General features: G+C 40.6%; 1 protein-coding gene across 1 annotated transcript in view; it reads right to left on the bottom strand.

Moving 5' to 3' along the window:
- shank1 (SH3 and multiple ankyrin repeat domains 1) overlaps nucleotides 1-23,616 on the bottom strand; it is a 102,111-nt gene that overhangs the window by 17,673 nt on the left and 60,822 nt on the right. Inside the window, exons 8-19 of the mRNA XM_063472386.1 lie at nucleotides 21,817-21,933; nucleotides 21,518-21,595; nucleotides 20,308-20,374; nucleotides 19,900-20,066; nucleotides 19,099-19,220; nucleotides 18,363-18,511; nucleotides 15,890-16,003; nucleotides 13,498-13,573; nucleotides 2,241-2,323; nucleotides 2,026-2,150; nucleotides 1,357-1,492; nucleotides 446-526 (exon numbers count right to left, since the gene is read on the bottom strand). Coding sequence (XP_063328456.1) covers nucleotides 446-526; nucleotides 1,357-1,492; nucleotides 2,026-2,150; nucleotides 2,241-2,323; nucleotides 13,498-13,573; nucleotides 15,890-16,003; nucleotides 18,363-18,511; nucleotides 19,099-19,220; nucleotides 19,900-20,066; nucleotides 20,308-20,374; nucleotides 21,518-21,595; nucleotides 21,817-21,933 — 1,315 coding nt within the window. The remainder of the gene's footprint in view (nucleotides 1-445; nucleotides 527-1,356; nucleotides 1,493-2,025; nucleotides 2,151-2,240; nucleotides 2,324-13,497; nucleotides 13,574-15,889; nucleotides 16,004-18,362; nucleotides 18,512-19,098; nucleotides 19,221-19,899; nucleotides 20,067-20,307; nucleotides 20,375-21,517; nucleotides 21,596-21,816; nucleotides 21,934-23,616) is intronic.

Raw genomic sequence — 23,616 nt, 5'->3', positions numbered from 1 at the left:
CAAGGGGTAAGAGGCAAGAGAAGCGGGCAGTGAGAGAGGGATCACAGGGTAGATGGCGACACTCGTTTTGGGTGGGGTTACCTGTAGTGGGGGTGCTGGAAGTGACAGTGTGGAACCTCTGAAAGAACAGTGAAATGCATTGAGACCGTCATCCATGGCGGCAGCCAATCTTCTTTCCCGCTAGTTTCTATCACTGAATAACTGCGCTCTCTCCTCACTACTGTCTTGCCATCTAAATTTAGCCCTTGCTCAACTCCCCTTCACACTTACAGCATCTTAAACAACCCCCAACTCTGGTTTCACACTGTCCTATCATTCAACACCACCTCAATCTGTTTCTACCCAGTACAGCACCCCGCTTCTTGGTCTACATCTTCCTAGCTCTCTTTACTTGTTTCAATTCATGTCTTTAAAAAAAAAACAGTGATTTAAACTAGTTTCTTACCCATCTCCTCCAATTCTGAAGTCATTGATTTGGACCGCAGGGCAATAGCTGGAGTGCTCAGCCTTTTACTCTGCTGGGGGACTGGAGGAGAGTGAAGAGAAAAGGAAGCAGTGGTCAGTCAAGCTGTTCACGAACAAGGTTCAATTAGGACCAGAATTCATCAACAGCAGCCAACACCAACGTGTTCTCATCCCGTATACTGCCATCCCATCAGATGCCGCTGGCATCACTGAGATATCCACAAGATGTCCTTTGGCACTGGTTATGATGGTTGAGTGCCAATTTAGGGAGCCAGCATATGATTCAAGCCTGCACAGGAAAATCATACAAACACTTTTAGAGAGTGTTTTTTTAAGGTGAGACGGCAGTTTCTGTCCATTCAGATGATGGCAGTTTGTGCTGCATCACAGTTTTCCAACCATCTGTGGGGTGTCTGGTAGGGCTGGTTATTTAGTCAGATTTTAACCACAAGTAGGACTTTGACTTCCTACATTAAAAAAAAAAAAAAAAATCTAAAGACGAACTAAAACTCGTAGGGTTTTGTAGTTGAACCGTGTTTCCCATCTGGGAGCTTTCACTTGTTGGTTGGTTTAGGCACAGAAAACTTCTCGGTTAGCTCTATTAGACTGTGCCTTTGCTTAAAATATACTTCTTCAAACATTAACCCTGCACATTGACAAATGATGCCTACACAGTGTGATTAAATGCGGCTCTGCAAGAGCTGGAAGTGAGAGAGTTGTCTAAGCATTATGATAGACCTGTGTGCCACAGCACCAAGAGCAAAGGACATCTTGCGCATATCTGCAAGTCGTCTGTAAGTGTCAAATAGTGGCATTTTGTCAACGTCACAATTTGACACCCTGGGAATGAGAACAGGATGGCACTCCAGGAAGAAGAAAGCAGACTCTTACTTTTCTTCCTTGAACCCTCCTCCATGTCAGGGTTGCGGGTTACCATTACAACCTTGACCATGAGGCTGTTACCACCCTGCCGGATCATGTTGACGACCTGCCGGTGACCAACTTTCACCACATTCTGACCGTTGACCTGGGGCACAACACAGGTGTAGATATTTATTTATTTTAAGAAAATTCATTTTTATAACTTTACCCTTCATTTACAGCATGTCAATGAACCAGATGGTTGACAACGTTAAGCACTTGTAGTTTAGAGTTTCTACACATCACTATTTATAAAAAAATGTTCTTGTTAGCTTTGGCTCACAAGGAATTGTTTCAAACTTTTTGTTTTTTGCTACTCTTGATTCTGTGTGATGTCAGTGAAAGTTGGCTTAAAGGAAGAGGAAAACTAATGATCTGCACCAAAGCTTAGTAAAAGTCAAATAATGACCTTTTTATTTAACTATAGAGCTACTTTAGCAAACTACAGAATAAAAATACAAACCAGGAAATGGGCATAAGTAGTCTACTGTAATGTGTTTTTATTCACACTCACACTTGTCTAGATTGCTTCTCTTCATCTGCTGATTTTCATGGTGATTCAGTTGCAGATATAGCATTTTAATCAAATTTTCTGACTTTGGAAATCAGATTCACCGGTAAATAATGACATGTCACTACCTCTATTAGGAAATCCCCCATCCTGAGACCGGCTCTCCAGGCCACACCTCCCTCATCCACTGACTCCAAGTACTGCAGGGCAGGGAAGGCCGGGGTGGGGGTAAACTCTTCGATCGGAGTTTGAGCTGAAGATGGTGTGAAAATATGAGATTGCATTAGCACTGCGTGTAAGGTACTGTATTTTCAGTATGATTGTGAGCGTGCTCACATCTTACCTTTTGCACCTCTTAGGACAAAGCCAAAACCCTCGCTATCTTTTTTCTGCAGAAGCACTGTCTTCTCCTTGATTATATAGTCACTACCAGAGAGGAGACAGAGGAGAGACAGAGTGCGATGGTTAGACACGTGCTGTACATCGCTGCTCATTCACGATGATGGTTGGAAAAGCACATCACATCAACCTTTTTCCAACTATACCACTCCAGTCCAGTCTTCACGATTCCAACGTCCCCCCTGCAGTTACATCACGTGAAACTCCTATCAGCTGTGCATGGGTGTGAAACAGGTGCTCTATATGAGGTTATACTTCAGCTTTGTTTTTTTTATATTATTAATATCTGCTCATGAATTTGTTTTCAAATGGAATTATATCATAGCATCCTATTTATGTTTTTAAAGTCTAACATCCAGAAAAGTCCACCTCCAAGACTTCGGAGTTTGTCATTCGTTATATTTCTAAGGTAGATATAAAAGGGGCTTAAAATTATAGCAGATCTAATATAAAGCCTAATGTGACTGACATTTTTATTTACTCTGAAATATGTTGCTCCTGAAAACATTACAAAGGGATCAAAGGTAAAAGATTATAACTGGATTATTGTAGTTCCAGTCTAAAACTAGTTAATCTCAGCCAAACTTTAACCACCTTTAAATTGCAATCTATGCTAGTACAAGTACAGTGATGACTTAAAATCGTGTCTTTTTGCGCTTCACTTTCCTGTATGTTTTTTGACAGCGAGCATGGAGCCAGTTTTTACCAGAACCTCAGTCAGAGATGCTATATACAGTTCTATGGTGCTGCTTGTTGCCTCAGCAACAGCTAGAACTGGACGCAGGAAAATTTGGGTAGGTCCACACCAGAGCCAAGCTATGTAATGGTAAACTATTAGTCACTGACAGCAGAGAACAGGCACTGCATGCTCACAGGTGCGGCTCATATAGTATAGTATATTTTCTGTTCTGTGCTGTGGCACAGATGGAGTGTAAGCAGCCTGAGGTGTGATAGAAGTGCATTTACTGAAGTATAACAGCATTTCCTTTTAAACTTACTCTTTACAGTTATGGTTACAGAAACTCTCTCAACACCATGTATGTCCAAAGACAATACACAGAAAACAAAGTTATGCTTAAGCTAACTAATAACTCTTACACTGGCCAGCTTACACTGGATAGGCTAACATACAAAAACACACAAAACAGAGAGCAACTCAGAAGCACCAATGAGCCCAACACAAGAGAAAGGCCACCCAGAAAGATCCCAGCAGGTTCGAACCCAGAGCCTCCTGGTGTGAGGTAACTACACAAGTACATAAAAGGACTTTTATTCATAGTCATTGCATTTCAGTGTTTGTCTTTATATTTACTTTGTGACGACAAAGATACGATGATTTATCAGCCAGCAGTGCTGAACACACAATACTCTAAAATTTTAATATATAATCACCGAGGACATTTTTCTCGACTAGTACTTTTTTTTCCTTCTGATACTTCCTGGTTATTAAAACCTTGGCTGTTTTCTTTATAATGGTTTATGTAGACAATATAATCACTTCTTACATCACTGAACACAGTGGTTCACAACATGAAGAGCAAGCAAATTTAGATACTACATATTTGTGCATTATATTTTCATAACCAGACGCTTTTGTTGTCCTCTTAGCACAGAGGTCAGACTTTTGAGACAATCTAAGGTCCACCACAACCTCAGAGGTATGCGGAGCTTGTTGTTATGAATGAAAAGGCCATACAAGCAACCGCTCAGTCACCAAGTGAGCCAGAGAGGTATATACGTAAAACACGTTTCAGCTGTAACATACTGTAACCACTTGCTGATAATCCCATCGTGCACCAAAATAGTCCCAACCCACTCCATCTGTTCATCCCGCTCTCTTTTTCTCTTCACTGGCTTTTTCCTTATTTTACATTTTTCCATCCTGACGGCTCTTCCATAAAGCTCTCAATATTGGCTTCTTGCCCTTGTTCTCCAAACTTCTAATCATACAGAAACTTTTTTTTCTAATCACATTTCCCCCTCTTGATCTTTTTCTCTCAGTCTATTGAGTGCATGGTACTCTACAAGCTGTGAGAGCCTCTCTATCTGTGCCAAGGCTGTGTCTCTTTGTTATTCTCATCCGTTTCTGTCCATTTCTGCTACCCAGCCCAGATCTCAAATGAAGGACCAAGTTAATGACTTTGCACGCAATACGGCAATAGGCATAATTACAAAAAAATTAAGGTAGGAATGAGCAGTAGTAAAAATCGCATTCATCCGCGTAGCACATTTTCTATAAAATATGACCTGTCAGAATTGTTAAATGCACACAGACATCAGACTGACGCTGGGTTAACCTGCTCTGTCTCGACATACAACATAAGCAACAAGTCATTGACTTATGTGCAAGTAACGACAGAAAGCCTAACCGCAAACAAAAAACATCTTTTTTTTTAGCTTATTTCTTTACTGAAAAGGTTTATAGTCAAAAGATGGTTTTTATTTCATCTGCAGTCATTTATATTAAGTGGCATGGCTGTAATCTCTAAAAGCAGCAGCTGCAGTGAGACCAGAGAACAGAAGAGAGGAGGCACTGATGACAACAGATGTGATTACAGCAATGATAAGGAGAAGCAGTGGTGAGGGTGGGTTGCAAAGTGGCTTGCAGACGTTAAAGCAGCTTAAATATGGCATCTTTACAAATGGCCAAAAAATAGATGACTGATCACTAACTCCGACTCCAAAATTTTTGGGACCTCATGCATCACACAGCAATAAAAAACCTGCCCATTTCAAAAGCTCCTGCAAATGCAGTTGAGCAGAAAGGCAGCCTAATTTTACTCATCTTTGGAATCTTTCGCCATGCTGGTCAACAAACTGCTCAAGCAAGTTTTACTATTCAGATAATTACCAATCAGATGTACACAAGGAATTTGGTTCAGTGTCCCAATGACAGAAGCCAGCCATGAACACTTGTTGTTAGCAGTCTGGTCATGTTAGAGAATTACAGAACAACAGAAAAATCTTAACATTATTTCCAAGTTGTGTGTGCTTGTCAAACTTGTGAGCGGATTTAATTAAACGTATCCCTGATTAAATCTCCACTTTCCTTTTTTTTTTAGTTTTTGGAGATTGTTTTCTTCTCAAGTTGACACCTGAACACAACACAGGTTTCAGACTGTGAGCTTCTGCTGTCTCATTTAATGAGGAGGAAGAGGTTCGGGCGCTCAGATACACCTCTGTGCACTGCATCGCTCAGAGGATCCAGCCACTGACCCGGGACACAGTGTTGTCATCAGAAAGCGATTGAGCTGGACAATGCAGCACAGTGTAGAGTGTGTCTCATGCTGCATAGGTAGGAAGCCAAGGCATTAAACAGGTTTGGCCAAGCAGGCTTCCATAGAGGTGTCAGAGAGAAGCTGGAACTTGTAATGCATGCTGCATCCTTAAAACTCCCTCACCATGCGCTGTTTCCTTTCTGTCGGCAGTCCCCCCTTTTTTATCTCTCTCACACACGGACACATGTACGTACATTCTGGTAAACATACAGAAACACGCCACACAGCAAACAGGACACAAGAACATATACAATCAACCAGCCAATATGGGGGGACAGGGGGGTAATTTGCTTGCCATTTACCCTTTTTTTTTTGTCTTAGATGGACAGCAGCAAACATGCCATCCATCTATCCAGAGCGCGCACACACATACAAACACACAGACATTGGCATGCATGCACGCAAACAAACACGCTATCAATCTGCACGTCAGTAAAAGCAGCAAGCGTCACTTCTCCCGGTGCAGCATTGCAAAAGAACAGTTGAGAGAACAGAGAGCGATTCAAAGCAGAGAGAAAGAAGCTGACACACACATGTTCATACAGCGAAACACAGAACGACTGCACTGCTCATACACCGGGCTGTGCAGCAGCAGCACTCGTCCGTCTTCACACACATGCATCACACACACTCACACTCAGGCACGCTGAATCACAAACATCTGTCTGCAGGCATGCTTTGTAACATCTGTCAGTCTATCTAATCGATCCTGCCCTGCCATCCATGATGTCCACATGCATGCATCCCTCCCTCTGCCCCTCCATCTCCTCCCCCCCGGCAACTGGAGGAAGAGGGGGGGAAAGAGAGGCAGGAAGCAGAGGGTAGGGGGGGTATAAAAAGCCATGGCAGGTACCTGTAAATGAACCAGACGCTCCTATTCACAGGGCCGAGCGATGGCCAGGAAGAAGAGAGGGAGAGGGAGAGGGAGAGATCCTCCTCGCCGCATGCCCCCATCGCCATTTCCTCCCCTCCCTCTCCTCCTCCTCCTTCTCCTGCTCCTTCTCCTTCTCGTCTTCCAGCGAGACAGTAGAGAGCGCAAGCCGCGAGAGAGGAGGAGGAGGAGAGGAGGAGGAAGAGGAGGAGAGAGAAATGGAAGAAGGGAAAGGGAAAGGGAGAGGGCCGAGCGCTCCCAGCCCCTTCATACTTAAGACAGAGAGAGAGGAGGAATGGGAGAGAGAGTGAGGGATGGAGATGGTTCGCTGTGACTGCGACACAGAGCGAGAGAGAGAGAGGGAGAGAAAAGAGAAGGAGGGGGAGAGGAAGGAGAATAAGGTGGCTTAAAAAGAGAAAGGGAGAGAGAGAGAGAACTGAGGGCATTTAGGAAGAGAGCGAGAAAGAGAGGTGATTGGGTTTCTTCGCAGGGGGGGCTTCATGCACACACAAACACACACATACAGTCCAGGCATGGCAGCATTCATGCAGTTAACTCACACACAGCCCCCAAAACCACGTACACACTCTTCCCCTTCACACACTTCCCCTCACTCCTCCACTTCCTATAGTTTATATGTATAGTATTCACTCTGCCTATTTATCACTGTCATGATTTCCCATTCATAAAAATGGATGTGACTCTGATAAGTCTGCTATCGAGGGAATGACAGAGGCCTCTCACATTACTGAAAAAGGTATTACCATTGTTAGACACAATATGAAAAGATAAGGCAAATTAAATTATCTAACATTACACAATTTTTTAAAAATGTAAAGAATCCACTTGGCTTGTGTGTGTAATAAAAATAAATCTGACTTTGTACAGTTTGTCCTGGAGCCTCTTCTGCTGTCCTCCTGCTGTTATTGACCCCGCGTGCCTTTAAATCACACTTAACTAACCTCACCCACCCCCTGTTTTTTTTCTTCTTCTATTCTTTACTGCCTCTAACATGCACACACACACACCTCACATAAACCATGCACACACTCTTCTCCTCACATTTGCTGTAAACAAAGCGTGAATGAGAGGGTCTTGCAAACGGGGGTGGGTGGGCATCGATGCAGACAGGAAGCGGAGAGAGGACAGAGAAACAGCTGGTGGATGAGTGGCGGAAGAAGGAAGAGGAAGAGGAGGAGGAGGAGGGGGAGAGAAAGAGAGAGGAGAGGTACAGATTCTCCCAAATAGGCACTCACATCATCTCTTAGTCAGAGGCTCCGTCCACGTATGTCGTAGTTGTTATGTCGTCTTACCCTCCCTCCCTCCCTCCTTCCTTTTCTCCCTTCTCTCTCTCTCTCTCTTTCTACGTTTGCTCAATCCCTTTCTCTCTCATCCTCTTGCCTCCCTCCTGCATCCAAGGACGATCACAGCTCTTGTCCTCTCTTTTCGCACATGCCTGCCCATTTGTTACTCTCCGTGCATGTCAGGCCATACCACTGTGAATTTGTGTGTATAATATGTGTGTCCATGCATGTGTGATGAGAGGGAGAGAGAGAGAGAGGAAGAGAGGTGGGGCAGGAAGCAAATGTTGACAGAAGGTCCACATGATCATGTGTTTATGTTTTTCAGCCTGTCAGTCTGTCCTCTGTTATCCTGTGTGTGTGTGTGTGTGTGTGTGTGTGTGTGTGTGTGTGTGTGTGTGTGTGTGTGTGTGTGTGTGCGTGTGTGTGTGTGTGTGTGTGTGTGTGTGTTATCTACAGCAAAGCATGTTCTTAACAAGACATGACAAACCACCACAAGAGCGTTTAACGGGATGTTCTGCAGCTCTGCTCCAAACTCTGTGCGCCGCTCGTCCTTATTTGACCCGCTGTTGGCCCAAAAGACGAGTCTCATGTGGGCTGGCAGAGGAGCAGCCGCATGTACAGATTGTGTGCAGTTGCTCAGTGCATCTGTGATAATGACACTGAGAGCTAATGATCTGCCAGTTTAGCTTTCATCTCTTTCACTGAGAGCCCAAGTGCAGGGGCTTTTAAAGATTTTAAAGCCAGTTTAAAGTTAAGCATGTAGCAAAGGCAGCCTAAATACAGTAGCAGAGTTAATAAAAAATGCTTTAAAACAATACACAAGTTGCTATATGCACTTGGGTTCATGTGCAGATTCAGATATATGCAGTGTCTTCTCATGTTAAGGAAATCCTTTTGAAAGAATGAGATGGCTGAGTGAGCTCAACTCACTCTTCTTGCTTGTCTTTCCGTACAGCCTGAGAGAGGCTGAGTTTGGGTCCAGATGGACGTCTGGATCTGGATTATATTGAGAACATCAACATGATGTCTCCCAGTTGTTCTTATTTCAGTATGATATGTAAAATGTTCAGTTTTTCCCCTTCAAGAAACATTTAATCAAACAAATCAATGAATCTAAACTGACCTCTGATACAAATTTTCATTACAATCCAGATATCTTAACAATCCTGCTAAACAGACAAATAAACAAGTGCCCAAACGAATCATATACCTGACTTGATTATGTGCAAAAACCTTTTAATCACTTTGAGAAAACATAAACACATTCACCAATGTGGCAGCACTTAAAAAAAAGTCAACAACAAATGAACAAATTTACACAGGTGTTTTCAGCAAACACCGACAACAAAGTAATTATTAAAAAATTAATGTAGCTAGTTTATGGTAATATCTAAAAAAATATTAAAATTAAAGGAATTTACTTTTTCCTTCTTTCAAATTTTGCCTGTTGTTGGTACATGTTACTGAATTTCATTGCCACGCCACACTATCTGGTTGCGACATCGCTGCTAGTCTCTTCCTGTGTGCACGCTTCTTTAATTAATTGGATGCAGCTCATTACAGAGCAGCAATGACACTGCTGAAAATATGTGTGCTGTGATGATGATGGTAGCAATCAAATGTTCACACATTTCTTGTTTTGACTGTGCTAAATTTGGATTTTGAAGATCGTTATACCAAGGTCCGAAAAGAAAAGAAAACAAAAGAGGAACAAAAGACTCAATAAATACATGTGGAATTATTTAGAGGAAATTAGAAATATATATTTCAAAAGTTGAGTGGCATGGAAGATGTACATATTTCTTATTCGTCACCGAGATTTTTTGATCTTGATCACATAAATTAATGCGTTGAAACACCACTTTGCCTTTACTCATTATTATTATTTTTGATCTCAGTCTTCTTACTCGGTCTTCTCTCCCTTCTGTCACCCCCACCCGGTCACAACAGACAGCTGCCCCTTCCTGAACTTGATCTTTTTACTATAACTATCATACCTTAAAACTGAGGCAAAGCATTATGCCTTGCTGACTGGTTCAATTCAATTCAATTCAATTTTATTTATATAGCACCAACAACAGTCGCCTTAAGGCGCTTTATATTGTAAGGGAGACCCAATAATAATGCATACAGAGAAAAACCCAACAATCATATGACCCCGTATGAGCAAGCACTTTGGCGACAGTGGGAAGGAAAAACTCCCTTTTAACAGGAAGAAAGAACCAGGCTCAGGGAGGGGCGGGGCCATCTACTGCGACCGGTTGGGGTGAGAGAAGGAAGACAGGATAGAAGACATGCTGTGGAAGAGGATGGCAGGTTTTGCTACAGTGGCACAGTTTATCTCATTCTGTCCAAGTCAGGCTACGAAGAATATCCAGGTTTCAACAGGAGAATTGACAGACATAAAGATGGAGTTACAAAGATATGTCTAAGAGATGAGCCAGTATGTTGAAAATGAATATCATTCCAATTTGCAAAGCAAATCCTGTATTAGAGACAGTAAAGCTTTTGAAAACTTTACAAAGAGAGAATTTACTTCAAAGTCAATACAAATAATTCAAGTTGTTGTTTGTTTCTTTTGGTCAGAGTGGGGCAAAAATAGGAACTCGTCCATTTAAAATTACTTCTCTAGCACACAACTTCTTCGACTTTCTATTGCCAACCCGAGCTATACAAGAGCCAAAATGTCCATTTTTTAAAGATAAAGAATTTATCTGTGAAATTTCTATGAAAGAGAAAAATTAAACTATCTGACCAATCAGCCAGTTAACTGTCAATAAATTCCAGCTGATGTTGACTAAAAAGTAAATGTCATCGTCATAAACAAGATGCTGTCTCGCTTTGGTCATTCCAATCAGGAGTAAGCCAAAGGGTAAACCTCCTGTTGCTTCCACAAAAACACAGTTCATGTCTCTTGCCACCTATTTGTGAACACGAAATTCCTGTCTTCCTTTTTCCGAGCACTTCTTCCCCCTCGATAACTCTCCGCTCCCATTTGAGTGCCCTTCACTGTCTGACCTCCAGATGGAGACACCACAGGGAGGAGAGGGTGATAGAAAGAAAATTAAAAAGTACAGGGGGGTTAGCAATGCAGTGATAAATAGAAAGCGAAGGAGGGATGCAGAGATGGTCAGGAGACATGGCCAAATATAGAGGGATAAAAGGAGGAATAGGTGCGATATTACATGTAGTGATAAAGGCTGTGAAAGTGGGCCCATGTGAGGGCGGCTCTGAGTCAGCCATGCCTGCCTGCCTGGCCAAACCAGCATCTCTGCTACAACGCGCCTTTAATTATCCATGATGTGTGTGCTATAGAGTGTGTGTGTGTGTGTGTGTGTGTGTACAAACATATGTGTTTGAGTTTGCACTGCTGAGTGTGTCGCTTCCATGAAATGTCACTGTTGATGAAAAGCCTGTTAATAATAAATGATAGTGTGCGTATGAGAGAGAAGCACAGTCAGAGCAAATGTAGGCCTTTTGGTTAAAGTTGAGGAATCAAGACGAATAATGATGAGTGTGAAAATGATAGAAGAGGCATGGCTTCACATAAATAATGAATAATCTAACTGATAATAGCTTTATTTATACGTCTTTGTTGAGTACGAGTTCTGGACACTGAAAAGAGTTTGCCTGAAACCAATTCACCGTGATGCTGTGATACACAGAATGATGAGTTAATGGGAAGACGTCAGTTTCAGACTTGTGCTTTTACAGACCAGAATATTAAACTAGTGGGAGCCTCGAAGGCTACAAAATCACGCCTATTGCGAAAAACTGCACTTCCTCTAATGGCCACTTGAGGGCGGCTCTAAAAGGGAGTCCCCATAGACTCCCTTGTTAAAAAGCGAAACTTTACAGCAGCAGTCCCCAACCCCAGTACCAGTCTGTGAGTCGTTTGGTACCGGGCTGCGAGAGTTGAGGCTCGGGTGTGAAATTTATGGTTTTCAGGGTTTTTATCAGTTTTTATCGTTATTTTTTATAGTTTTTATCATTAACTCGGTTTCCCTGGGTCTTTTCTGTGTGTTATGAATAAATCTTCTTTTTTTGGTACCGGTACTGGTTTTATTTTGTTGTATTTATCCGCGAAACCTTAAAGGCTGGGGGGGGGGGGGGGGATAGGCTTAAAGTTAGTGTGCTGAACCAGGAAGCCATAGCTAATAGAAAGACCTCACCTCCACCAATATGAGTCACTGAACTGGATCTTTCCACCTTCTATTTTAGGATTGGTTTGCTGTGTGCCACGGCTTATCAAAGATATTTATCTCCAGTTTTGGTAAGTGAAATTCTTTTTTTTATATTAGTCTGTTACTTAGTTACTCACTGATTAGCACCCATATACTAGGGCCTGGTCAACAAGCCTCCTGGCATTCTCTCGTTTAAATATCATCACTTCTTAGTCCAAAAAGCAACATAGAAGCATGCAAAAGGCTAAAGTTTGGGGATTAAAAAATGGTCACAAACCAGTTACTGATTTATGTCTGTATTTTATATTCAGTCTACAAGTATGCACGGGGCAGGGTGAGGTAACTGACTGAAATATCCACAGTTTCAACTCAACTCAGGCGAGTTGTTGCATCTGTGAAGGTGCCCTTTAAGAATGAACACTGAGTAAAAGCGGATGCTGATTAAGTCACAGTGGGTGGATGACTAGCTCTATTAACGCAGAAAAGTACAATAATCTTCTGTCAAAAGTTAAAGATCTCAGCTGTTGTTCTGGGATTATTTCTGGCCGGTCCCACAGAACATTAATACATATGCATTACTTCAGCTTGCGTGGTCATCGGGGGCAGTAATGATCATCTGGTGATTTCATAACTCCGGTCAACACAAAGAAATTTCAGATGTATTAGTCACCGAAGTGCACTAAAAGCACCAACAAGTTCAGCCCACCCTGAAATCTGCAACCTAGCAAAGCAGCTCTGCAGCTTGGAGGCAAAAAGCAGACATCAAAAAGACGAAGCTTACTCTAAAATCCTGATATGACACAAATTTACCTCTCAGCACAGGTTAAATTCAGCAAAACCTGCTAGTCAAAACACAACTGGTACACCTCTGCCTGGAGGATAACTTCAGCAGCAGGCAGATCAGCTTCTAGACTGGAGGCAGCGAACCGTCACACATCGTCATCCTGCTGCATGAATCACTCACAACACATCACATCATCAAAGTATCACTGGAACTTATGAATCATCTGGGTAGATGGATACAGTATGTTACGATACAAACAAATCCCCTGCCAACATGTGCTGTATGTCTAAACAGTGAAGCAGCAGCGTCATAATGAAAAGGCTGTCAGCTCTCAGTGCCCCCTGGGAGGACTGACGAGACACATCATGCTCTTTAGCAAAGTACATAACCCCTCATTTCCTGAGCTGAGCTGCTCAGAGGCCAGTGGTAGAAAACAGCGGTAGTCATGTTTAAACCTTTATTTATCCACAATGGGACACTTTCTTGCATCATTCTGGTCACACTTAACAAGCAGCTGGAGCATCTAAACGCCTCTTTTGTCAATCCAAGTGCCCCAAAGTGCTTTTGTGTTCAACTCAAATGCCCCTCTGTTAGGTGGGGTACCACTGTGATGTGACCTCACCATAAATGAACCCTTCCTCTTGTCCTGTGAGTGGCTAGGAGGCGTTTGTCTGTGCCCCTGCTGCTTAATGAATCTGTGCACACCACTGTGTCTTTTGATGAAACTGGCAGCTGCTCAGTTCAGATTTCAGTAACAGCTAGATGCATGGCAGCTCTTACCTGGGAGCGTCAAAGCTGTCGTAGGATCCCACAGTGTAATGGCGGAACAGCCTTTTGGCACGCTCTCCGCGGCTCTCTGTGAAACATGAAATCACACAGACATCAGAATAGTTTGACCTATATTAAATACATTTGCAGTTTCATTACATAACTGCTAATATTGTAATAATATGGAGCCATCTCTCTGGATTTTTGTCCCCAAGTAAGCTAAAATAAATATGCATATTAATCATGAAATAATTAGCTGATTAACTGACTAGTGTAAAAGCAATTGTATGAATGAATTTAATGAATAGGTTAAAGAAGTTAAAGGGAACTTATTATTCTTATTTCCATTTAAATTTCACTTCTGTCTGTAACAAGCCATTTTAGCTCCTCCCACTTTCTTCTGATTGGCTGCCCCTTGTTAACAGAAGGTTTAAACACCAGGTGGTAAGGATGTGATCGCCACAGCAGGCATATTCCCTCCCATTAACCTTACAAGTGAAAACCGTGACTGTTGAATATGATGTGAAATAAACACAAACCGAGACCGTAACATCGCATTTGCAGGCGACTAATGAATACCAAAATCTAAAGAACTGGGACCTATAATAAATGCTTTGAGTTTTGAGATGGGCCCACACGCCCACAGAAATAGGTTACATACAGATTTGTACACCAGATAGATATATACATACATACACTATGATTATTATAGTAAGATACAAAGGCAAGAGTCAGAAAACTCAACTCTTAAAATTTTGACCACGCTAATATAGGCATATACCAATACATCATACATACAGTGTGTGACAGGAAAAAAAGTCTGCTTTAATTTTTAACTAGTAATTTGTTTCCTGTCATCACAAAAACACTAATGTAAGTGTCCTGAAATGACATTTGTAGTTCTGTACAGTAAAACAGTGACAAAAATCTGTGTTAGGGACTTAAACTGACTTTTTACCAGGAGGCTGGGTTCAAGATTCATGTGGGAGAGATTTTAAGTTTTGTTTTCACCCACTGTTTGGTTAGGTTTAGGGTTTCACCAACACAATTTTTAAAAGCTGCTATGCATTCATGCAGCATCAGAATAATCAGTTCATGTAAATGTATGTTTTAGGATAAAACAAACACTTGGTAAATCTTTCGCTTTTGCTACAAGACTTGTCAAATTGGTTGAGCTCATATAGGCAGAAACAGAGAAGAAAGAAAGTAAAAAAGTTTGAGCGACCTCTGTACTTGAAGGAATATTTTTTATTCACACTTTGAAAAATCCTGTTAACCAGTGTGTTGTTTGTCTGATCATCATTTCAAGGTCAGAGTCAAATTTTTAAGTCATTTTTTGACATACTTCCCACACACCTGTTTAAATGTTAGCATGCTAAAACATGTTGTTTCTATAGCTAACTGTTCAGTCCACATGTTCTTTGCTTCTCTTCCTGGTCACCTCTTGATAAGATTACTGTAATGTCATTCTCTCTGCCCATGTTTTAAACACCTTTGTTATTTTGTGGTGTTAATGTGGATATTGTTAATTGTGTCTTGTATAACAATTAAATGTCATTACCATTAAAATAAATCAGCACAGCATAAGCATGATAAACAAAGGTGAAGATGGGAACCATATCTACTACATATCATACTTACTACTACATGCTGATAGTGTTAGCCACTGTTGCTATTTGTGGTCTCTTAGCTCTCCTTTAACTATATTGAATATTTCCCTAAAAAAGCATGTCTATCACATTGGTGATTATAGTCAAAGTGTAAAATTGAGCTGGTCTTGTATATGGTGAAAGAAAAAAAATCATTTTATTTACCACTTAAAATAGGATAAGGTGTATAAGAAGAAAGTGTTAAACAAGACCTAAGGCATTGTAAGCAGACTCTCAGTCAATCTGCAGATAGTGGTGCTTTGAGCTAAATGTTAATGTGGTTATTTTAACAATGGCAGGGAGCGAGCATACAAAGGTGATGCAGACAAGAAGGGAACAAACAGAGTAAATACACAAAAATATAAGGCACAGGCTGAACTCAAAAAGACACTATCGATGTTGGAAAAAAGAAGAAAAGGCGGAAGTAAACTGCTTGAGGAACTAACCTTCAAAATAAAACAGGATGGAAAACGCAAACGGAGACCATATGATGCATGTGATGATTCATATTTACCAATAATCTAAAAATAGCCCTAAAATTGGAAAATCCCATGCTTATGATGCTAAATGTTCTACAAACCACCCTTAAAATTCAACACCATAAGTTTTTGATCTAGTAACGGATCACAAAACAAAGGTTTCAAATACAAATAAGATGTACACTCAGGGAGGGTAAATGCAAAACTGAAATGTTTTCTCAGCACTTTTTTCCTCCTGTGCATTTGTGAGTGTGCGCCACTGCTGGTGGTCCTCACCTGATCGGTTGTCTTGGCTTCGAAGCATCACTTCCTCCACACAGTCAGAGGGAAACCATCCCGTGCGACCTCTGACCGTCCCCTCCCAGTAACCGCCCTCGCCAACACTCAGCACTAAAGACGGGGACAGGAAAGAGAAATATGTTAAGAAAAAAAAAGGTGACACAACCAACACAAACACACACAGACACACCGATGAGAAATGAACGCACACAAAAAGACAACAAGTACAGACGGGGAAAAAATAAATGTGGACACACACATGGACATGCAAACCTCCTACATACTCACCAAGACATACATACCTGGCGACACCTTAGACTCACTCACAAACACACACATATTCATACCTGCAGACATTAAATACAAACATATATAGAGACCTTACACTCATGTCAGGACATGACCATCTAACAAACTCATCTGACGACACTGTGGACTGGATTTGGATTTGGCCCACGAGACAGAGAAGCTGCCTTTACAGCAGGGCCCTCATTTATAAAACACTCACGGCTCAAAGCAAAAAACACTTATAAGCAGTTATTTATAAAGCCATACTTTGATGAGGAAATGAGCTCATCTCTGGGCAAAGTCGGAGCATTGCATTCGCCAGCCGCAGATTTTGTCTTCGCTGCAACACGCTACCGAGCTCTTTGTCAGGCAGTCCTTGAAGGTCTCACGGCAGTTCACGAAACAGTCACGCCCTTAAATCTATCGATTTGTGTTTCTGGACATGAATCTGGTGTTGTTCATGAATCTGTCTGTGCATGTTCAAGTATATGAACTTATTATTTTTGACTTTTAAAGGTCAAAAAAGTCCACATTTGGAGGATGTAAGGGTTACCGGGGGAGTGAATCGTATCACCCGTCACACCACAGACACAGTTTGAGTCGTACACCTGACAGATTTTTACACTTCATTTGTTTTATTTAAACAATTCAATCATTCAAAATAAACTTAATTATCATTAAACTGACTTGGTTAGGTTTATGTAATAGTTTAGAGCAGCGGTCCCCAACCCCCGGGCCGGTCCGTGAGCCGTTTGGTACCGGGCCGCACAAGTTAAAGCTCGGGTGTGAAGTTTATGGTTTTCAGGGTTTTTATCATCAACTCAGTTTCCCTGGGTCTTTGTAGTTGTGTGTCTTATTTTGAAAGAAATATTTACATGTTACCATAGCGACCAGAGAGCGTTAAAGGGCAGAGGGGAGGATGTTACTCTCAATGTTGTTGGCGCATTTTCAGGAGGGCGCTGCTAATGAAGTTACACAATTACACAGTGAATTCGCATTTATTATTATATTTACAAAATACCACAGTTTTTGTCTTGGCCATATCATTTTATTTTTTTGTATTTATCTGCAACACGTCAAAGGCCGATCCGTGAAGATATTGTCTGACATTATGCCGGTCCGTGCGGCAAAAATAGTTGGGGACCGCTGGTTCAGAGTAATACTTAAATAAATGTAGTCCCCGCTGTTTCAACATGGATATTTTTTGCATGTCTCTAAGACTGTGATCTCGGTTTAAAGTTTGGGTGGACTGCAGTAAAATTATCTACAGTCATTCATTGTCCTTAATGGACGACAGCTGAAAGTTCTCCAGGTATTCAAGTCTGAGCAACTCTGGCTTCTTCACTGTCACCAGAGGATGGCTCCTCCTGACTGTAGTGAATGTCTCATTTTTCTCCAAAGGTTGTGGAGTTTCATCCATTTCAAAGTCTCTGTTTTCTCAAGATCCATCTGTAGTTTGGTTGAGAATGCTCACCATCTCCCAGCTACAGTAGATATCAAAGGGCTGATACTGTAATCCCAACTCTGCAGCCTGACACACATTTTTAGCCACTGTAGCCACTTTTTTTTGTTTTGTTTGGATTCTGCAAGCCGTACAACATAAGCTGGATGCAAAAAACAAAAGCTGAAAAGCTGAAAGAAGAACGAATATTGAACTTGCTTGTGTTGTTCTGTGCCTTGATGAGTGTATTTGTAGACATTTGTTTGGCATGTTATACGTATCAATAAAACCTTTATTAGGCAGTAGTATATTAGGTTCCGCTAATACTCTGATGGATGCATCATCTGCCATCCGTCATCAGTTAGCTAAATAATGTTAATGTAAAAGCTGTCACCTCTGATCTTGTTAAAGCCTTACAGTCAGCAGCTTATATATTAGAAGGAACTTTTTGGGGCTATGCCAGGCTCCCAGAGATTTCCAGTAAAATGAGCTCATGTGACGTCATGTTACGTTAAATGGTTTCTGCAGTGTTGCTTTGTATGTCTTAAATGTGCTGTTCTTGTGCGCCTATTAAAGATAGCACAAGCTCCTCTTGTGGAGCTTGTGCTATTGTGCTGTCTCTTTGTGTCAAGTACCAGGTGAGAAACAGCATCACTAACTTTGAGTTGACATGGAAGACAAAATGTTTTGACTGTCTGCCACACAAACCTTCACATGATGTGAAAATGGAGTTACACTCACCTTTGACCCTGTCCCCCTTGTTGAAGCTGATTTCTCTCTCCCCCTGTGCAGAATGTGATCGAGTGGCTACAAAAACACGTCCTGGGACGGCGCTGTAGAGGCGTCTTCGCTGGCCCGCAGTCTGAACCGTAGTGGTGGCTGCGCCAGGCCTGAGAGGGGAGGATGATTTGAAACTGCAGTTTAAGGTTCAGGAACCTCTGTAGCATTTTATGGCCAGGACTGAGCTGCTGACTGAGGCCTTGATACATCAAATGAAACTTTCTGGGACTCAAGTGACTTAAATTATTTTGAGAAATTAGCTATTTTGTTTTACAGAAAGAAATAAAAAGTCACCGTTGAACTGTTTAGTTTACGTGTTTATTTTTTATGACTTTTCAGGGAGCTGTTATAAACGTTCCCTATACATTGTGTGATTTCTATTGAGTGTGACTAAATTCTTTAACATAAAAATGAAGAATTGGCTGAATTATCAGAATTATTATTGATCTGAATGACTCTTAGTTTCCATTTTCAGAGAATACTAACAAATACTAACAATACTACACCAAATTAACCATATTCAACTCCTTTCATGGCTCTTTAAGAACGTGAATCACATAATCCACTTAAAAGAGTTTAACATCTGTCACCCAGCACAAAAGCCTCAAAAGCACTTCGATTGATCCATCTGAATCTGCAGGAAGTGGAAGCAAAGCTCCTGTTTAACAGCACTTTGTCCTCCACCTCCTCCACTCACCCCTGTCTCCGACTCTGCCTGCTCCGGTCCTCTTTGTCTCCTATCCTCCCACGGGAAGGAGAGCGTGTCCGTGCCCCTCTGGGACTGCTGGAGCTCCGCAGGGTTCCTGTATGCTTGTAGCCCTGTCGGTCAGAGAAGGAAAGGTGAGAAATCTCAAATATGACCTACTTTAATGACATTTAACATTTTTCTGGGCTATAAACCTAAAGAGGGTAACAATAAGACCTGGTGATTAATCTTCTGCTCCAAAGCACATACTATATACAATGTGAGAAGATAAGGCCCTGCAATTAGCAGTATTCACCACTAGAGGTTGATAAAGGTCATCCCCCGCATTATATTGTGCACATGTTCCATCATGTTGGAAATGGGTGTTTTACAGGGAAGCAGTAAGTTTAAAGAACCCATTTATAAATCCCCTTCCAATTAGACAACAAGCTCCACATCCCATGACCAACCCTGCAGAATGGAGCAGAAAAAAATACTAGTTCTGATGGATTAAACTATGTTTGATGCACTTGTGCACTTAGAAATGCTTGCTGTGTGTTTTGCATTATTCATTTCAACAACACAAGTTGCTAAAATGTTTTAAGCTTTGAGATACGACTGTTTTATCAGCTGCTGTCTCCATTGTTGGTAAAAAATAAAAATAAAAAAATCTGAGCTTTCTAATTAAAACGAGTAAAACATTCAATAAAAATCTCTCTGGAAAAACAAAAAGGTTACAAAATCGACCCATAGGTGTTTCCTGTGTCGATAATTTGAACTCTGACCTCCTCACACAGAGACAAACACAGACACCTGCACAGAGACGATGTTGGTGCCCGGGGCGTTGGGCACTGCCATCCAGTCTGGAAGGTTCATGCTGCTGTCGCTGTTGGCTCTGAGGAAGGGATGAGGAGGTATTGTCAGCGTCCGGGAGCTCTCCCGCCTCTGGGGGGCGTACTTTGGAGACTCCACAAAGGGGACTAGGGGAGACAGGAGAGATTTCTTTCTTCTTTTCATATCATCCTACAAACCGTGATGCATGTTTCTTTACACTCTCCATCCACATGCTACTTCTATGTGTATTTAAATTGTTATTGGCCCTTGCTGCTGAAAGAAGTCCTGCTGATTTAAGGTTAAGTAAGAGAGCCTGTGTGTTGTGTTAGCTTAAGAAAAACACCTTGCAGAACAAATCTGAGACCAGACATCAGTTATAGCACTTACCCACATCTGTGTCTCTGTGGTTTTTGATGATTTCTCCCAGCTCAAAATGGCCAGACATAACAGCCACCTGATGAACAAAACACATACACACACACACATAATTTACTTTTCTTATGCAGTTCCTTATGTTTAAGATAACTCTAATTAGGATGAGCAATATAGCCTCAAAATTATATCATGATATTTCAGAAGTATAGGGAAAAAACTATTGAACACTTTATTTATTATTATTTATAAGTCTAAGTAAATGAAGGGCATTTTCCATCCTCTTTCTTCAGTGACGTACTCTCATTAACAACACATTTTCTGATATGAAGTGTGAATGCACTGAAACAAGGTGCCAGCAGGAGCAGTGCAGCAGTAGTGACACAGCATTATCATGATGACAGAGAAAAAGTCATACTTAAGCACAAAGGAGCTTAGGTGGTGTTTTCCCTGGAAATTTAAGTAAAATTAATATCTTATTATCTTAGTTTAATAATTATAACAGTATCTGTAAAACTGAAAAATATTTTCTACCTGGGATCTTATAGTTTGAAGCATGTACTAAAAGTCAGTGTGGGATAAATAAGGATGATTTTGAACAATGAATCATGCAAAGCTACTTAAGCAGAGAACTAGATTAAACTATATTGGAATTGGAAATTAGCAATATTAATTAAAAAAAATTAATAGAATGAAAATTGATAAAGTAAATAAAATTAAAATAAATAATTATTTATAAAATAGAATTCATAGAAAATCATTACATAAAAACTATATCTCTGATGCATAAAATTTTAAATTATATTTTGCTTTTCTTTGGGAGTAATTTTCTTAGGTATCTATGATGGTTTTATGTTGTGCAAGTTACAAGATTTCACTATTGTAAGTCAAAGGTAAATAGACAGTTTGCTCAAATTATTACCGTTCTGTTGTTTTTACTAGTATAAAATGTTTCTTCCATGTTGTCTTTCATGTTCTTTGTGTGTTCGAGTGTTACAGAAACATCTTTTCTGAATTAGCTTTTTCCCTTTTCTGGAGCATATACATATATCCATATTTAGGGGTCACGTGCATCTCCAACGCCTGAGACATCTGTATGCACTGCAGCACAGTGCTGACCTGAAGTGAAATTAAGCACTAGCACTTTATACTTTATGCTATGCTAAGTTAATAAGACAATAAACCACACCATGCATAATTACCCAGCCAGACACTCAGCATTTACCTGAAAGGGGGTTTGCCCGCTGTTATTCTTTGTGTCTTTATTTGCTCCCCGGTAGAGCAGAATTCGTGCACAGCTTTCCTGTAACAAACAGCATTGATTAACGTATCTTTAATGCAAGAGCAATACACAGGGCAGGATTCTCTACTGGCATTCCCCTGTGCCATCATTGCTTTTATTTAGTTTGTTGATGAAAACAAAAGCAGGTTGATCTTTTTTAAAAACACAGTTTTAAAGATCATTGCATCAAATTTCGGTACAGTCAGGGGAAGGCGATGCTTGATTTGTACTCTGTGAAATACCTTGTTGTATAAAGCACAGATGTGCAAGGCAGTGTTTCCAGAGGCATTCTGGGAGGAAGAATCCGCCCCGTAGAATAGGAGGTGCTCTAGATGCTGGGAGTTACCATTCTGACAGGCCTGAGAATGAAAACAGTTTGGTAGTAAGACCGAAAGAAAGAGCGAGAGCAAGGCGTCAAAGAGGAAAGATTTATGTGGTTGTTTAATAGAGAGAAAAGAGAGGCGGGGGGCAAGCAAGGGTAAAGCGGAGACGGTGGCCAAAGGTGGCGGTAACACCAAATTTAATTAACACAACCTCCAAACTCAGGGGCAATAAAACACAGACAATATAAATATGCACAATACAGCATGACAGTAATAAAGACATTGCTAGAAAAATTAGCATCATTATTCACGCAGACTCAATGAGCCACGTGATTTACTTATTTTTTAATTTAGAGTAAGAAAAAAGTCAACATGTTAAAGTACATGTGATGTAAGCCACAGTATTTTGAATAACTGTTTCATTTAATATAATAATATAATAGAATCCATGTACTTCACTGATCTTGAAGTCAAAGCTTTTTAAATCGTTTTTGCCTGAAATATGAACTGTGTCTCAAACATGCTTTAAATGTTTTTCACTTATTATACAAATAAATAACCCACTCGTTAACCTTGCAGCTATTACGCATCATAGCCCTAAGATAAGTTATTTTATCTCTTCGGATTTTTTTATTTGTTTGTAATCTTAATTAATTTTTAATTTTTGTTTAATTTATGGTCAAATGACTGGTTCTTATATGGCACTTTTCTGTACATAGCACTGTAACAGATGATCCTATACAAATAACACTGGGCCACCTTTACAGGCTACATGAAAAATCCAAGCATATCATTAACTGTTATCTCATCATTAAAGAGAAATGAAGCCACAGTTATAGAAATGCAAGAATATTTATCTTCGATGGCAAAGTGTACAAAACAGGAGAGAGATTTTCTGAAGGTGCGTAATTAATGTACTCAACATAAACCAGGACAGCTGAGTCACAGCTGAACACATTTCCATTTGTTTTGCTATTTTCAAGTAAAATTGTGCTTTAAAGACAGCCTTGTGACCTCATGAATTACTTATTTGTAGCTCCAAAGAGACATATGAGGGGTATTTCCTAAAGTCTGGTTTGCATAGGCCCTTATGCTAGAAAATCAGTGCCCCGTTCAGTCATGCTGCTGCGACTGCTGCAGATTCACTGAGCTATTATTAACCGAATAATTAACATGGGTTAATTTATCAGTGATGTGGTTGTGTGACTTAATACAAAAAAATGTTAAAAGTCAGGAAAAACTGCCAGGCTGACCTATAGTACGCTATACACTCAAATAAAACAGAAAACATGGTGTTAAAAAAAAACTTGTCCTCATATTATTAAAATTGCTCGAGTTACAGTCTCCTGGAGTACATAGGGCTCACAATGTTTAATCCCTCATTTCTTAAAGCACTTTTACACTTAAACACATTTAAGCTCTATAAACTGCACACCCTACATGACAGAAATCGAAATGGTGCAGTTTTTGATGTCTTTCTGTCTCTATAACATATCCCATGATGCTGACGCTCAGTCATGATTAACAAAATGAGATTTAGGGTTGATATTGTGGAACTTGAAGTGAATGCAAAATCGATTTGGTTGCAGTTTTTTGTGTTTTGGCCCAGAAAGTTTTATGAGGATCTTTCCTCTATTAATGAAATTTTGAGTATTCAAAAATACTGACAAATATAGCAAACTAAAAAGTGCAAAATTTTACCCCCCCTCATATCACAAA

This window comes from Pelmatolapia mariae, linkage group LG4 (genome assembly GCF_036321145.2).
Source record: "Pelmatolapia mariae isolate MD_Pm_ZW linkage group LG4, Pm_UMD_F_2, whole genome shotgun sequence".
Classification (NCBI taxonomy): domain Eukaryota; kingdom Metazoa; phylum Chordata; class Actinopteri; order Cichliformes; family Cichlidae; genus Pelmatolapia; species Pelmatolapia mariae.
This window is presented reverse-complemented; position numbering and strand designations above follow the sequence as displayed.